The following is a 15,703-nucleotide window of genomic DNA, read 5'->3' on the forward strand; positions in this document are numbered from 1 at the left end:
CTGTGAAGGCCAATTTTTTTTTTCTCTCTCTCTTCAAGGTGATGTGCACTGTTATTTTTTACCAAACGTCATGTTTTGCATTCAGCCCGAAAAGTTCCGTTTTGTTTCATCTGGTTAGAGCACATTACACTTTAGGTGCATCTCCCAGGTTACTTATGGCAAACTTCAAATGGGACTTCTCTGGATTTCTTTGAGAAATGGATTTTTCTTCATTAAGGCCAAACTTGTGCAGTATGCGAATTCATTTTTCTTTTATGGACAGATTTGCTGACCTCCGCAGTGGAACTCCGCAGTTCATTCAGAGCGATTGTGGGCCTCTTTGGTTTCATCTCTGTTCAATGCTCGCTTTGTTTGGGCTGAAAGATTAGAGCAAGGTGTCAAACCCAAGGCCCGGGGGCCAGACCTGGCCCGCCACATATTTTAAGTGGCCCGCGAAAGCAAATCAAACATATGATTGATGCTTGCTAAAATTTCTACCAAAATGTAAAATTCTCATATGTAATAAATAAGAGACACATTGTAAGCATTTTCTTGTGACCAAACCCCTCATTACATTAACAAACAATAGTTGAAAAAAAAACATTATTATTGACTGTTTTTATTTGGTTTCAGTCATAATGGCCCTCGAAGGGAAACGGTCACTAAAATGTGGCCCACAACAAAAATGAGTTTGACACTCCTGGTTTAGAGGGACGGCCGGGTCTTTGCAAGTTTGCCGTGGTCTCAGATTCTTTGCATATCAATATAATTGCTTGAACAGTGCTCTGCGAGATGTTCAAGCGTGTCAAATTTTTTTATATCTTAAGCCTGCTTTCAGCTTGTCAACAACAGGATCACAGACCTGCCTGGTGTATTCTTTGGTCTTCATGTTGCTATTTGCGCTTGAAACCGACCTCTGAGATTATCACAGATCAGGTGCAATCATACTGAGATTTATTACACACAGGTACATTCTATCATCGTCATTCTTTTTTTTTTTTTTTAGGTCAATATTGGATCAGTCAGAAATCCTCTGGGAACTTCTGGAGTGAGTTGGCTGCACTTACAGTAAAGGGGGTGAATAATATCTCACGCTTCACTTTTCAGTGTTAAAAAAGTGCGCTCTGAATTTCCTTCCACTTCACGATTGTATCCCACTTGGTTTTGATCCTTCACCCCCCAAAAAAAATTCCCATTATACTGTATATCTTTGTTTGAAACCTGAAATGTGGCAAAAGGTAAACTCAGGGAGGTTCAATACTTTCATACCGCATTGTACATACATGTACACACGCGCGCACACACAATAAGATATAGTTCATCAATCCATCTGTTGTCCTGTCGAGTGTCACCTTTCAATCACAGGACTGGCACTTAAAGGCCAACAATACCTTCACATGAACACTTATGGACAAGCTAAGCAGCTGTTTTAACATTTCGACCTGTTCTCGAAAACAGGATTGCTTTTATCATATCCTTGTGTTTTGTTTTTTTTTCCATTCTTTTCAGTGTCTCTCTCTCTCTCTAACCCTTTTTGAGATGATGGCGGAAGTAGCTGGAGTGAACTTATGCAAAGGAAAACAGCAGAAGTAAACACCACACAAAAGGCCCCAAGTTTTCAAATTTTTGCTGCAAGTATGGGTTAACTATGTTGTAAAGAACACATGCAACATACAGTACGTTAGCTCATTTAGGAGTTTAAAAGAAATGCAGGGAAATTCTCTAGTTTTGTTTTTTTAATAAATAGGACATTCATGTTTGTCTTGCCATGTTGATGAGAATGTGTGTTCAAGGTTGATGGAGTTTAAAAAAAAAAAAAAAAAACAAAACATGTCTGAAATGAACCTGCTCTAGGCACAGTTTACTGTAGAGCAGTTCTGGCCGTCATACCATCCCTAACCTGGTTGTCATGTCCTGGTTTACCTGCCAAACATTAACCAAGGATTGATTGAATCAAATATCAGGTGGCTTGAGACATATATAAAATTCAAAGTGTCACGAAGAGTAGAAAGCAGGAAGAACACATGACCAGCTAGCGCAGGAGAAAGCCATCATGGCATGGCAAATGAGAATGCCTAGTTCACTCAGTCACTATTGATGGAGCATCGGCCGCTGATTTAAAACAAAAATCACTGAACGCTCTGGTTTGATGGATGCACAAGATACATGAGAGCGTGAATGCATGACGTGTTAAGATAGCAGCATCCTTATTGGTGGCAGCGTGTTTGAGGACCGGTGTCCTGTGCCTCTTGTTACTCGCAGAGGCCGGGTGCTGCCTGAGTATTTGGGGGCCCCGCTTCAGTGTTGCAGATTGAAAATATTTTCCAGGGCCATTGTGAGTCACGGGCCTTTCGAATTGTCATGACTCGTCTCACCCACTTCCAGCCCCACTGGCTGCATGACATATTTTATTCTTATTGTTAGCGATGAGCGCGTGCTTGAATTTCGTTGGTCCATCATTTGTCATTCACCAGTGGCAGGCCCGCAAGTCCATCATCTGTCCCTCATTATTTCAGGCCAGCGCAGTTGGTCATGGTTATTTTAACCACACTGCCATCACCACTATTTTAGGACCATGAGTATAAAACTGATTACAAGGGTAAGAGTAATATTATTCATTTCCACTCATTTGGAACACTTTATACACCCCCCCCACCCCCAAAAAATCTTAGAATATTCCTGCTCCTCTTTCCCAAAACTGAGGTTACCCCAACAATGACATGTTGCCCTGGCCCTTGAGGAACACCAGCTTCTGGAAGTTGGTGCTGGTCAGGGCAGCCCTCTTCGGCCTAAGGATGTCACTGGCTGTGGAGAACATCCTCTCCATGGCAGTGGAGCTACTGGGACGGTGTTGTACTTGAAGAGCAAGTTGACCCAAGAGGGCCCAGGAGAGGGCTTCCCACTGTAGCTTCCAGTCATGGATGCTGACCCTCAGCACAGAAGAAATGGAGCGCTCGCAACAGGTCAGCCTTTCATTACGAAAAGCCAAGATCTACGTTCCTACCCTCACCTATGGTCAGGAGTCGTGGATCGTGACGTAAAGGTACATAAGCGGCGGAAATGAGTTTCCTCCGCAGGATATCCGAGCTTAAAAACTCTCCTCCTTAGGGTCAGACGCTCGGCCACCAGGTAGGGGCTCAGGGTAGAGCTGCTGCTCCTCTGCATCAAGAGGAGCCAGATGAAGTGGCTCTGGCATCGGATCACGATGCTTGCCGGATGCCCCTTTGGTTCGCTCTTCCAGGCACGTCCCACTGGGAGCCCATAGGGATGACCCAGGACAAACTGGAGAAGCTACGTCTCCTGGGAATGCCTCTGGCTCCCACCCGGAAGAGCTGGATGGAGTGACTCGGGAAATCTGGGGTTTCCTGTTTAAGCCGTTGTCCCTGCGAGCCGATGCCAGATAAGTGGTAGAAGATGGGCAATCTCTTTCAGGGCATTTTTCTTCCATTGTTGTTGATCTCACTTTGTAAAAATTACACAAATCCTCTCATCTACAGTGTCGAACTCTGAGGTTTTATCACTGTATAGCTGAGGATCACGCCACAGAATCTTTTTGATAAAAATACAAAAAACAATGTGAAGACAAACGATCATCTAAAGAACATTGATACTGGAAGTAAATCCTTGAAGCCACACTGGTACTTGATTTCAAAGATTCATGACCTGCTAGGATTTTAAATTGGTATCCTTTTGCATTATTAAAAATGCTCTCAGGCAAAAAACAAAACAATATATACATATATGTGTATAAAATAATGTTGAAAGCAAATGTCTGTCTGGTGGAGATGCAATGAACAAAAGTGAGTGTAGCAAGAGTTGCTAGCGCGTACATCCCTTTTTACTTGTGTCATTCAAGTTTTAAAAAAACATGCTCAGAGCTTGGCTAAAACTGAATCGCTTTAGTGCTCGTCAGGCACCCGCATGACCGTCAAGACCTCAAGCGCCTCCTCCCCCATCTTCAGGTGGTGCGGGAAGCAGTTGCTGCAACGCTGAATCATCCACTTTGTTCACTGCGACGATATGATCCAGATGTTGAAGGTACCGCTCCTGGTCTTGCATGAAATGTGGGATCCTGGCGTTGTTGATCACTGCCAAGTTCCGCAGCTTCTCCACATCTTCATAGGACACCTAGACGCAATCAAACCAACAAAGAACATATTTGCACGATCACTCCAAAAAATAAATAAATGAAAACTATCGGAGCATCAATTGAATTTGAAAGTTTGCCGGCCCAATACGCTTTTTTATTTAGACACGTCACACCAGGAAGCGGTGGCAGCTCTCACGACAGTTCAAGCATCAGAAAAACTGTTAGCCTTGTGAAAAATATTTCAACACAAGAAATCTAAAACTTGAAATGAGGCATGGTCGAAGCAATTGACGGATCAAAACACACTATCACCCATGACAATAAAACTTGGTCCCCATCCATGCAGTCCATCCAGTTTATTCCTTAATGCATTATTGTATACATTAATTTTTGTTTTATTTTCTCTCGTTCTGTTCTTCTCCCTCGCAAACAAATTCCCCAAACTTCCAACTCACCAAGCATAACTCTGTCCGCCGCAGCCAGACCTTTGTTTGGTGTATTATTGGTTTGGTTCCGTGAATTTGTTTGTCCCATGCTGTTTTAATGTCTGTCTCATTAGCAAGATAAAACAATTAAAAATTTTTTTAAAAGGGTTTTCTGTGTGAGGGAGAGAGAGATTTCCAAGAGAAATGACAAGTGAAATTGTAACGTGTGGATGCATCAAGGTACTGACACAGACCTTTCCTAGGGAAGTCAGCATCTTGAAGTCAATATTCTTTCGATGCCGAAGTATCCGTAGGATCCCGTCCAAATAAACCTGGTCTTTACTGAAGCAGCCTGCAAAAGCAACACACGGCATCCAGGCTACATCAAGATCAAGGCCTTAGAAGAGCTACAAATTATCGACGAGCTAACTTGATTTGAGATGAATAAATACAATGTTTTACGTATTTTGTGTATCTATGTAAAGATAGTGATTCCGCCTTATACGCTGCAACCAGTAGTGGAAAGTACAAACACTTGATTACTGTATTTGCCAGTGGTGGGCAGCGCATCAGTACAGACGGAAACACCGTCAGTCTGTCACTGCGGACTCTGACGGAGTAAGTGCAGACGGAAGCGATTTCAAGCCACTACTCGAAGCGTCACTAACCTGAAAATCAAAAACGACTTATGGCAAATTGTGTTGCGGCACGCGGCACATCGTCCACACTAGAGAAATCTCTGTTCGACTGCGCTACGCCATATGCGTCATAGCCTTCATTAAAGGTTGTCGAGAGCTCTCAGCTTCGGTGGTGCCTGAGGACCAGCATCCAGGACTGGAGACCTGAGCGGGAAGCAGTCTTTTGGGCCCTCTACCCCAAGGAGAGCAGGGAGGCGTGGGTAGACTTGTGGTTTCCGTGGTGAGGATGTTCTCTACAGCAGGCAAAATCCTCAGGCTGACGAGGACAGTAAATGTACTGTCCAGCGCCAACTTCCAGAGGCTGCTCTTCCTCAAGGGTAACATGTCCCTGTTAGGCTACTCCAGCTACAAGGCGTAGTTTGACGAGGAGAAGCAGTAATTGTCTTGGTTTTGTTCTGTTTGTCTCCAGCAGGTCGGATCAGAAGGCTTCTCCTCCAGATTCGCACCAGTGTCTCACCATGTCATCAGATCTCGCCTGTTAAAATGACTGTCAAGCTGTCGGCTAATTCTGCCTTGCTCAAGACTCGTACCAAATGCTTGATTTTTCTCAAGCTTCCACGTTGTTGCTCGTCGGCTCGTATTTGGTAAGTCCTTGTTCTGCTAATTTTTGCTCCTTTCGTAAGTCTTTGTGCTTTTCTGTAATTGGCTCTTCGTTGTCCTTTTCGCAACAAGAGATTTTGTGTTATTGCTGGTTCCTGGTCACCGGCGTTTTACGTTGTACTTTGTCCGTCTTGTGTTTTATTCTTTAATAAAACTATTTTTGGACTCGATCCTATCTCAGTCTGCATTTGTGGGATCCGATTCTGTTCCGGATTCTTCTGGAACTATAATATATTGTGTGTATGTGTGTGTGTGTGTGTGTGTGTGTAAAGTGGTCCGAACTGTTTCTAAATGAATAAAATTTTGTGCCGTTAACCGTGTAAACAGTTTTTAATGATGCTCCTAAAATAGCGGTGACAAATTATAATTTATCGATGGTGGAAGAGTGGTAAAAATAGTGATGACGGAGTGACGGACTGATGAATTGGGCCGGCCTGAAATGATGACGGACTGATGAGGACTCACTGGCAGGCCGGCCGCTGGCGAATGACCAACAAAATTTACTGACGCACGCACGACTGGTGAAAAGTTTTATATATATAGTCAAACCTCGGTTTTCTAATGTCTTCTGTTCTCGACCAAATCGGTTTTCGACCAAAAATTTTGAGTTTTTTTATGCGTCGGATTACGAACAAAAATCGGTTCTCGACCAAACTGAGTGCACTTGAATGCGCCACTTGACTCCTCCCGCTTTCCTTACACGATGAAGTGACGCTTCCTCGGGTAGACAAGCAAGTGACGCTTCCTCGTGTAGCGTTCTATTTTGAGCAGACGTCTTCAATAAAGATTTTTTTTTTAAAAAAGAGCACGGTTTCGGTTTATTTTTCAAAATAGTTCAGCACTTGTTCACGGAACGTTGTGTTAAACATAAATAAAAACAGAATACAGTGATTTGCAAATCATGTTCAATCTATATTTAATTGAATACAGTTCAAGTTCCCACTGATACAACTTATTGTTTTTAGCAAATAATCAATAACTTTATGGAGTCTTATGGCTGCAAATAAACCGGGGCATGTGTCGAAAAAAGACTGAGAAAGTTGAGTAATGCTCAAACACCTGTTTGGAACATCCCATAGGTGAACAGGCTAACTTGGAACAGGTGCATGTCATGATTGGGTATAAAAGGATCTTCCCTGAATTGCTCAGTCATTCACAAGCAAAGATGGGGCGAGGTCCACCTCTGTATGAACAGCTGCGTGAGAAAATAGACAGTTTAAGGGCAATATATCATCCAAAAGTTCAGAGACTCTGGAGAAATGACTGCATGTAAGCGTCAAGGCCAAAAACCAACAGTGAAAGCCCCTGACCTTTGATCCCTCAGGCGGTACTACATCAAAAACCAACATTAACGTGTACAGGATATCACCACGTGGGTTCAGGAACACTTCAGAAACCCACTGTGTGTAAAAACAGTTTGGCACTACATCTGTAAGTGCGACTCAGCACGTCATTTAACAAAAACACCCAGAAAAGGTGCTGACGTCTCTGGGCCCGAGCTCATCTAAGATGGACTAATGCAAAGTGGAAAAAAAAAAGTTCTGTGGTCTGACGAGTCCACATTTCAAATTGTGTCCTTCGGGCCAAAGAGGAAAATAGACATCCGGACTGTTATGGACGCAATGTTCAAAAGCTAGCATCTGTGATGGTATGGAGCTGTCTTAGTGCCGACTGCATGGGTAACTTCCACATCTGTGAGGGCACCATTAAGGCTGAAAGGTACATATCAGTTTTGGAGAAACATATGCTGCCATCGAAGCAGTGTCTTTTTCATGGACAATTTCGAACCACATTCTGGCTTCTTAGTCAAAGAATGCGAGTAGTATGCTTGCCTGCAGTCCAGACCTGTCTCCCATTGAAAATGGTGCCATATTATGAAGAGTAAAATACGAAGACTGCGAACTGGTAAACAGATGAAGCTGTATATTGAGCAAGAATGGGAAAGAATTCCATCTGCAAAGCTTTAACGGTTAGTGTCCTAAGTTCCCAAATGTTTATAAATTGTTAAAAGAAAAGGTGATAACACAGTGGTAAACATGACCCTGCCCCAGTTTTTGGAAGGTCCTGGAGCCATAAAATTCAAAGTTAACGATTAAACAATAAAGTTTATCAGTTTGAACATCAAATATCTCATCTTTGGCGTGGATAGATTGAACTTGATATGCAAATCATATTTTTTTATTGAACCAAATGTTCCAACTTCATAAGTAAAAGAGGGAACTAGTTTGTTTGCACTGCGGAGAACTTGTGTGTGTGTGTGTGTGTGTGTGTGTGTGTGTGTGTGTGTGTGTGTGTGTGTGTGTGTGTGTGTGTGTGTGTGTTTGCACGTGTGCACGCATTTGCGTGGATTCACCGGGTTGCGACGTGTCTGTCTGTCCTCTCTTAGCACGCAGGCAGTATTCCCAGCGGACGTCTGGATGCTGTACAAAGCGTGCAACGTGACTGAAAAGCTGGCTGAAGCTCATGCTCCCAGCATGGAAAACTGTGTAATAAAGAAGAGCCGCACGCCACAGGTATGGCTGCTTCCGTAGCAACACACTGTGCAGGCTGGCCAGCCCCTCCTCAGTAGGGTTAGCTGGCTTGAGGCCAAACTGCTTTCTGCCTTCTGCCGTGGCCCATGGCTGAAAACTGTTGTTGACCCCTCGCAGATAATGTGTGCCTGAGGATGAACAAACATTGATAACCGAATGAGGTTACATGTTAAACCAAATAGATTGCTCTGCAATACAAACAGCAATTAGACGAGCACACATCAAATAATGGCTTTGCTACATGCAAAAAAATGATGCCATCGAGTGGTAGATTAATTCTCTGACCCAAGCCAATTCTTCCAACTTTTCTGGGGGAAGGTGTTCCCAAGCCAGCCAGATGGTATAGTCTCAAAAGTATCTGCCGGTGGGATATGCCTGGAACAATCACTACGGAGGCGTAATAGGAGGCACTCGAAGCAGATGCCCGAGCCACCTCATCTGCCTCCTCTCAATGTGGAGGAAAAGCGTCTCAATTCTGTGACGACTCTGTAGAGGAGAGCCCGGACACCCATTGGAGGAAACTCATTTCCGCCGCTCATATCCATTCCCACAGCTCGTGACTTTAGGTGAAGATAGGAACGGAGATCAACTGGTAAATCGAAACCTTCGCCTTTCGGCTTAGCTACTTTTTCTTTTATCAACAGATATTTGTTTCTTTTATTCACACTGTGTATAGCAGCAAACATTCTGTACCTTTCACATTTGAACCGGTTCTGTTCCAATTCAGTGGCGGATGCTGGTCTGTCTAGGAGGGGAACCTCAATTTCGGCCTACATCATAAAATGTGCCCGTTTATTTTGTACGTGAATTATGCTCTCGGAAACTGTGGTGAAAAAGTCAGTCTGCGAACACAAGCAACTACAATAAAACCCACCAGAAATAAAAGATGAATTTGTCGCTAGTCGTTTTCAACAAAGAGAATGTCTCTAAGATGATTAGAAGAAGTCTCCACGGATGCCTACACCAAAAGATCGGTGATTGGCTCATTTCGCTGTCAATCAAAAATAGATTCCGCCTCAGACAGATCATCCAATCATCATGCAGAAAAGCTGAGCGTCCGGGCCAGCCCATAAACGACCACTGTCCATAGATTCCCAGAGACGCTGAGTGTCCGATGGGTGGGACAAAACCAGCATTTATCCAATGACTCGTCTCGTTTCAATGCATTGGGACAACCTACACTGAACTATCGAGACGCTCAGCGTCCACACAGTTTAAAGCACAGTGAAGCTGCGGGAATGAATGAGAAGAGAGTCGCGTCGTAACCAGTAATAAGAAGCTGATTCGGAACAAAAGATGACCGCGTTGTCGCGCATATTTAGTCAATGACATGTCCACACAATTGTACGTACACACATACATTTGATCACTTATTTTGTTTACATTTTAGGGGAAGCTGAGCTTCCCTTGCAGTCTTAGAGCAATCGCCTCTGTTCCAATTCTCTGTATGTGGCAATAAATAGTGGCACTAAATGGTACCAATTTTTTGCTAATTTTGTTCCGTTGTTTATAATAGGAAATGATAACATCTGATTTTATTTTACAATAATTTTTTTTTTAATCTAACAATTATTTTTCGATGTATAATGTTTGTTTAACAATGGAACCAAGTTAAAGAGTAATACAAGGAATGTAGAGTCGATAAATAATTATTATTCGTGTTATCTTGGTTCCAGTTGTTTTTCAAGAACGCAAGGCGTGCTTGCACACCGCACAATGAGTTCAATCCCACCTTGGACTGAAATATTGCAAAAAATGTCAGTTGGAAGAGGACGTGAACAAGAACAAAGAATGATTGGGATCAAATTCATAATTTGAAACATACCTGACACCGTACATTATATATGCTACGTTTTGGTCACAAGCTTTTGCTGTTTCATTGTCTAATCACTTGTGAGGACAAAGCAGATCAGAAAATGGATGGATGGGTGGATGCATCATCCAATCAGGAGTGAGCTTGTGAAGGCTCACCTATTTCGTGTCTCAGCATCCCCTCCAGCCAGTGCTGACGGGCTCCAGCCAGGTTGATGGTCAGAGTGGGACGACAACTCTCTACCATCATGACTGCCTGAGAAAGCAACTCGTCGGAGAGACGTACCACAACCTAAAGGCAACACAAAACACACACACACACACACACACACACACACACACATCATTATGATCTCATCCAAGAGTGCAATCAGACATACAAGTCATGAAAAGTTGCTCTGTGCGCAACACAGAAGGGAAAACTCCCACAAAAAACAATTTCACGTTGTTTGAAAAATGATCTGAATCAAGCTACGCGCTCAATCTATTCGAAAAGCACTTATTGAGGCGGGCGCTGATACTGATCTACAGAAATGGGCATTCTGGTCTTGGGACGGAACTGCCCGTCCGTCTGTTTGTCCGTCATGAACGGACACCCATTTTGGGGACGGAGGATTAAGCTAGGTCGGAAGTGGGTTTTCGTCCGTCCCTTTAATGATCCGCATTGTACCTACGGACACCCATTTCAGTAACGAATGACAGAAACACGCCCAGCCTCTCTTGTGTGTGTAATCTGCCAATTCACTACTTCAGACAGAGTGTGAAATAATCACGGTTCGCCTCATGTCTCGTGCGTGGAGGGAGTGACTTCACTTTGCTTCAAGCAGATGAGGAGGAGCACTCCTCCTCCGTCCAAAAATGTTTACACCTCGCCAATCAGTGTGGTGAGCGACAGTGGTTGTGTTGGCAGCTAAATGCAGTTGTAAACAAATCAATTCAGCCAGTAAAGAAAGTTGGCTGTGATGTATGCTTTTCAAAAGTGTGGCATTGTGTAATGTGGCAAGACATGTCATGTTTTTTTATTATTTTATGGACAATGCGTTTCTCTCATGAAGTGACAAAAGCTTTGTTGTGTGCGCCTCTATGAAGAGGAAAACACAATACTTGGGCGATGAGTCAAATATTTTCATAGGTTGATGTGAGCATAAGAAAAGATGTCAACCTAAATTTTGGTGACTACTGACTGCAGTTTTCGTGTATTAGGAAAGTTTAGATTCCGTCATTACAGGCCAAGCCTGTCATGGTGCGCCGCTATACAACAAGTGATGAGGGACGTAATACATGAGTGTCGGCAACTAAAGAGCCATCTGAACCCTTTTATACAAGATTATTAATCTGAGCCACAAACTCTTTGGAAATATAAAATGAAGATACAGATTATTTTTCTTGTCATTTCTGTAGCTGACAATCATTGAAGTGGGCCGAATCAATATGTCAGCCCATCTACCATATTGTATACTTTATGGCTTTAATATTAACTTCAACTTCAAAATAAAAGCATACCAAGGCATTGATGTTCATATATTCTTTGGTAAGGTAAGGTTTACTTTGAGGGTGGCTTCTTACCTGACAGTGTACATATATGCAGGTACTCGAGGCAGAAAAATTGCCTCAAGCATTTTTTGAAGTGAGGTACTCCAATAACTCGAGGACATATTTCAGCCCTATTTGACACACGGAACGTTATCTAGTAATGTGCTTAACGAATATGGCGTTCCACTTTATTATTTTCATTTTTAAATGTTATTACATAATGTGAATAATAATGAAGATAGCAAATTAAATAGATGAAATGTTTTCTTACTGCTGGAAATGGTATCCATATGTCAAGTATTTCTGTAAAAGGCAGTTCATCTTGTGTTTGGGAAAGGGTTGGGACATACTGTAAGGGAGCTTTGCACTTACCTCACCCACGCAGCCTTCCTTTTGTAAATATTTCCTCACAGTGGCCCACACCTGACTCTTAGGAAGCACAGTTCCACCTGTGACCTCCTCAAAGGTTTCGTAGGAGCCAAACTTCTTCAGCACACACTCCATGATTCCAACAGCCTGGAGTCACAAATAAAGAGCCCTAAGTGAACTGTAATGATTGACTGATAGCAACTTTTAGTTAGTGTTCTTTTTTTTTCGAAGACTGTGACATACCTGCTCAAGAAAGAGGCCAGACCCCTCGCTGTACTTGTCTAGCACGGACTTCGGCTCTGGCTGGGCATACTCAAACTGGGGCTCATACTTGTAGTCGGACTGGAAGAACTTTTGCTTCTCCTGCTCAAGGTTCAGAGGCCTGAGAGCTACAAGCAGACACGGCTTGGAGGAGGGCGACATTGTGCTGCTTCCCGTGCCTTTAGCGATGTGTGGTAGGGAGGTGGCAGGTCGCAATTGCCCTTTTTTAGCACGCAGGCCTGCGGATTGGTTGACTGAGCATGTGCTCTCACTGCGTCGCATCCAGCCACTGGAAGCCAGGCCGAGGCTCGTCAGGCAGCGAGCAGGAGGCGACGGGGCGGCTGACCCGCTGCGCCAAGGTGGTTGCATAAGCTGCCTGTCTGTCATCTGCTCCTTAGATCTTTGCAGACGCTGAGGTGTCATGTCAAGGCTGAGGGGGCGACGGAGAGGAGGCCTGGGCTTGGCACCCGCTTTTGGGACCAACTTTCTCTCTGCCACCTGGTCAGTGTCATTCTGAGCCAGAAACCCATTTGTGGGCGCCTTCGCCTGCTTGGAAACATTCTGCCTTCCAGCCTGAGGTCTCAGCATCGTTTTAGCACCGCTGCCCGTTTTGACGGCTTTGGACTTGTCCAGCTCCAACAGGTCCCTGCTGCCTTCAGAGTGCTCATCCTCGACATGATCCATGAAGACTTCACCTGAGTCCAACACCATCACCACAGCCACCAGCTTTGCCTCACTTGGGCTAAGGCAGAAACAACATTGAGATTCATATTCATGCATTTTTGGTGTGAAAGTGGGAGTTATTAATGAGAGGATGAAGTCGGTGTCATCCCCTACACTTTCTGAACTTGTTCCATATGTCCCACAGCAAACTTGTCTTGTCATTAAAAAAAAAAGTTATTTTTTTAATATGTCATATTTTTCCATGATGTCCTTGAACGCACCATGAATTCACTGCGCAGATGACCATATTACACAGACAGCAGATGAGACAAATATGGCATTTGTAAAAATTGTTCAGCTCAACAGTTTTTTGTTTTTTTTTCAAACAAGCAATGCAAACTGAATTAAATCTTTCCACGGTGCTCATGCAACAAACTCATGACAAACTAAGAGGTCATGCAAATGCTAATGTGGAGGGAGCTGATCCATCCATTCATCCAACCAACCATTATTTGAGTCGCTTAGGGTCACGGGCATGCTGGAGCCTATCCCAGGCAGTAGGCGTGGTATACCATGAACTGGTTGCCAGCCAATCACAGGGCACACAGACAAACAACCATTTCCACTCACAATCACGCCTATGGATAATTTAGAGCGGGAGTCCCTGTGGACCAGTACCGGGGCCTCTGCCCATTTGGGACCGGGGCGCCTGTGAGCTGTGAACAAATTTTCTGACGTGGTGGAAATGTGTGTGACTCTCGCCAGTCGGAGTCTCCGTTCTAACATTGCTTTGCAAGTTGAAATAAACAGAATCCACCAATAAATGAAAGAAGAAGCAGTAAACAGAAAGTAATTGTAACAAATTGACCAAAAAAAAATTGCTACACGCGCAGCTGAGGGGCATCCATGGCTTCCGAAGAGGAAGCTATTTTCACAAGGGAAGTTCTTCACCTAGCGGTATCTCCAGAGCGACATGGGGGAGACAACACTGTTGTGCATGATATGTCATCACAAACAAGGCAATACAAGACACCTCTTGAATCATTTGAACAAGTAGCACCCAAGTGATCAAGTGGAAAGTATGAAAAAGCAAGCAGTTTGCACAGCCTGCCCATATATACGGTGTGTGTATGTGTTTGTGTGTGTGTGTGTGTGTATATACAGTGTATATATACACAAGTCCTTCTCAAAAAATGTGCATATTGTGATGAAGTTCATTATTTTCCATAATGTAATGATAAAAACTAAACTTTCATCTATTTTAGATTTATTGCACACCAACTGAAATATTTAAGGTCTTTTATTTTTTTAATACTGATGATTTTGGCATACAGCTCATGAAAACCCCAAATTCCTATCTCAAAAAAATTGCATATCATGAAAAAATACTCTGAAAGAGCTATTTACGTCATCATCTGAATTAACGAGTTAACTCTAAACACAGGCAAATGATTCCTGAGGCTTTTAAAAACTCCAAGCCTTATTTTTTTATTTAGATTTTTGTTAAAGCATGTTCCTTTGGCTTTACTGAGGTTGTAAACTCAATAAGAAAAAAATCAAATAATAATCAAAATTATAATCTTCAAAAAAATCTAAATAATTCATTGTCACAACTGAAAAAAATAACGGTACATTTATGTGCTTTTTCAGTTAGGACATTAATTGTGAATGCCGGAAGGTGGTGATTTTTAGGCTGGCAGAAGACAGCACATTTGCCACGAATCATCAGCTGCCACTCACAATTCTCTTAAAATAGGACAGCGATGGGGAATATCTTGCTTCTTCAAATGTTCTCTCAATTTGTCTTTAATACTCGGTAGTTGACATTCCTCCGACTGCCGTAGGTATTTCTTTCCATCCTCCAAGTCCCCAAGATCTTAATGAGTCAATAGATCAACCTAACGTTGCCTTTAGCTGACTAGATTTACTTCTTTGACAAAGTAATGAATCGTATATCATATCTAAACATATCAAAACATATCTATGTTTTCAAATGTAGAAAGTAACAGGAAAAAGTTGTCTGATAAATAAATACTCATGTACTGTAAAGATACATGAAAGATGTACTTAGGTACAGTAACTAAGTATTTTTACTTCGTTCCTTCCCACCACTGCTGCCGAGTAAAAACTCCAGAGAAAATATTCCGCAAAAATCTGATCACTCCCAGAAACATAATACACGTAATTAATTGGAAAAAAACATATTTTAAATTTAATATGACATACAAACTCATTTAAAATCAGTTCAATATTGATTCTTCAGACCCTACAAAGAAATGATCTCACCATCATTTCCTCCACAAACTACATCCAACCAAAGAGCCAATCAGCGCTGCGAAAGGTTTTCCATTCTTCCCCGTCGTTCACTTGCACATGACGACCGCAGCTCCTTGGCACCGGGGAGCCGACTGGTTCGGGAGCAGGAGAGAGCAGAAACGAGGCGAGTAACGGTCCGGTGTAAAGCGGGCCTAAAACGCAAGCCTGGACCGGCCAGGAAGCGGCGGTGGCGTTGGAACATATGACGTCACATGCCTCTGCGTGATGACGTATGACCCCGGAAGAGTAACACCACTGTATTCCGGTTCAAATGTCGATGAATGTCACGCTTAAAACATCACTATGGTTTGAAAATAGCAATTGTGATAGTTTCATTTTCGTTCACAGATGATGAGCAATCATATGATATAGTTTTCCTTTTCAAGAAAAAAAAAAGTTTCACAGCATCATCTTTGGATGTGTTTT

General features: G+C 42.9%; 1 protein-coding gene across 2 annotated transcripts; it reads right to left on the reverse strand.

The window, feature by feature from the left end:
- Positions 1-3,795: 3,795 nt before the first annotated feature.
- kiaa0895l lies at positions 3,796-15,502 on the reverse strand. Of its 2 annotated transcripts, XM_019867564.1 has the most exons (7): positions 15,248-15,501; positions 12,281-13,040; positions 12,041-12,184; positions 10,295-10,427; positions 8,146-8,451; positions 4,749-4,846; positions 3,796-4,107 (listed from the first exon to the last, which is right to left on the reverse strand). In XM_019867564.1, exons 2-7 carry the CDS (start codon positions 13,007-13,009, stop codon positions 3,916-3,918), a joined length of 1,602 nt encoding a protein of 533 aa, XP_019723123.1. In that variant the 5' UTR covers positions 13,010-13,040; positions 15,248-15,501; the 3' UTR covers positions 3,796-3,915. The 2 variants fall into 2 exon arrangements, with proteins under 2 accessions (XP_019723123.1, XP_019723125.1); XM_019867566.1 differs by lacking the exon at positions 12,041-12,184 and having other exon boundaries at positions 15,248-15,502.
- Positions 15,503-15,703: the final 201 nt, after the last annotated feature.

This window comes from Hippocampus comes, unplaced genomic scaffold (genome assembly GCF_001891065.2).
Source record: "Hippocampus comes isolate QL1 unplaced genomic scaffold, H_comes_QL1_v1.1 scaffold2, whole genome shotgun sequence".
NCBI lineage: Eukaryota > Metazoa > Chordata > Actinopteri > Syngnathiformes > Syngnathidae > Hippocampus > Hippocampus comes.

Excerpts from the sequence above, each read along its gene's own strand:
- kiaa0895l (XM_019867564.1), bottom strand. The coding sequence starts at position 13,009 with ATGGTGTTGGACTCAGGTGAAGTCTTCATGGATCATGTCGAGGATGAG. Across the intron at positions 12,185-12,280 it reads CTGGCCTCTTTCTTGAGCAG|GCTGTTGGAATCATGGAGTG; the intron begins GTATGTCACAGT and ends TTGTGACTCCAG. Across the intron at positions 4,847-8,145 it reads GACAGACACGTCGCAACCCG|GCTGCTTCAGTAAAGACCAG; the intron begins GTGAATCCACGC and ends TTGCTTTTGCAG.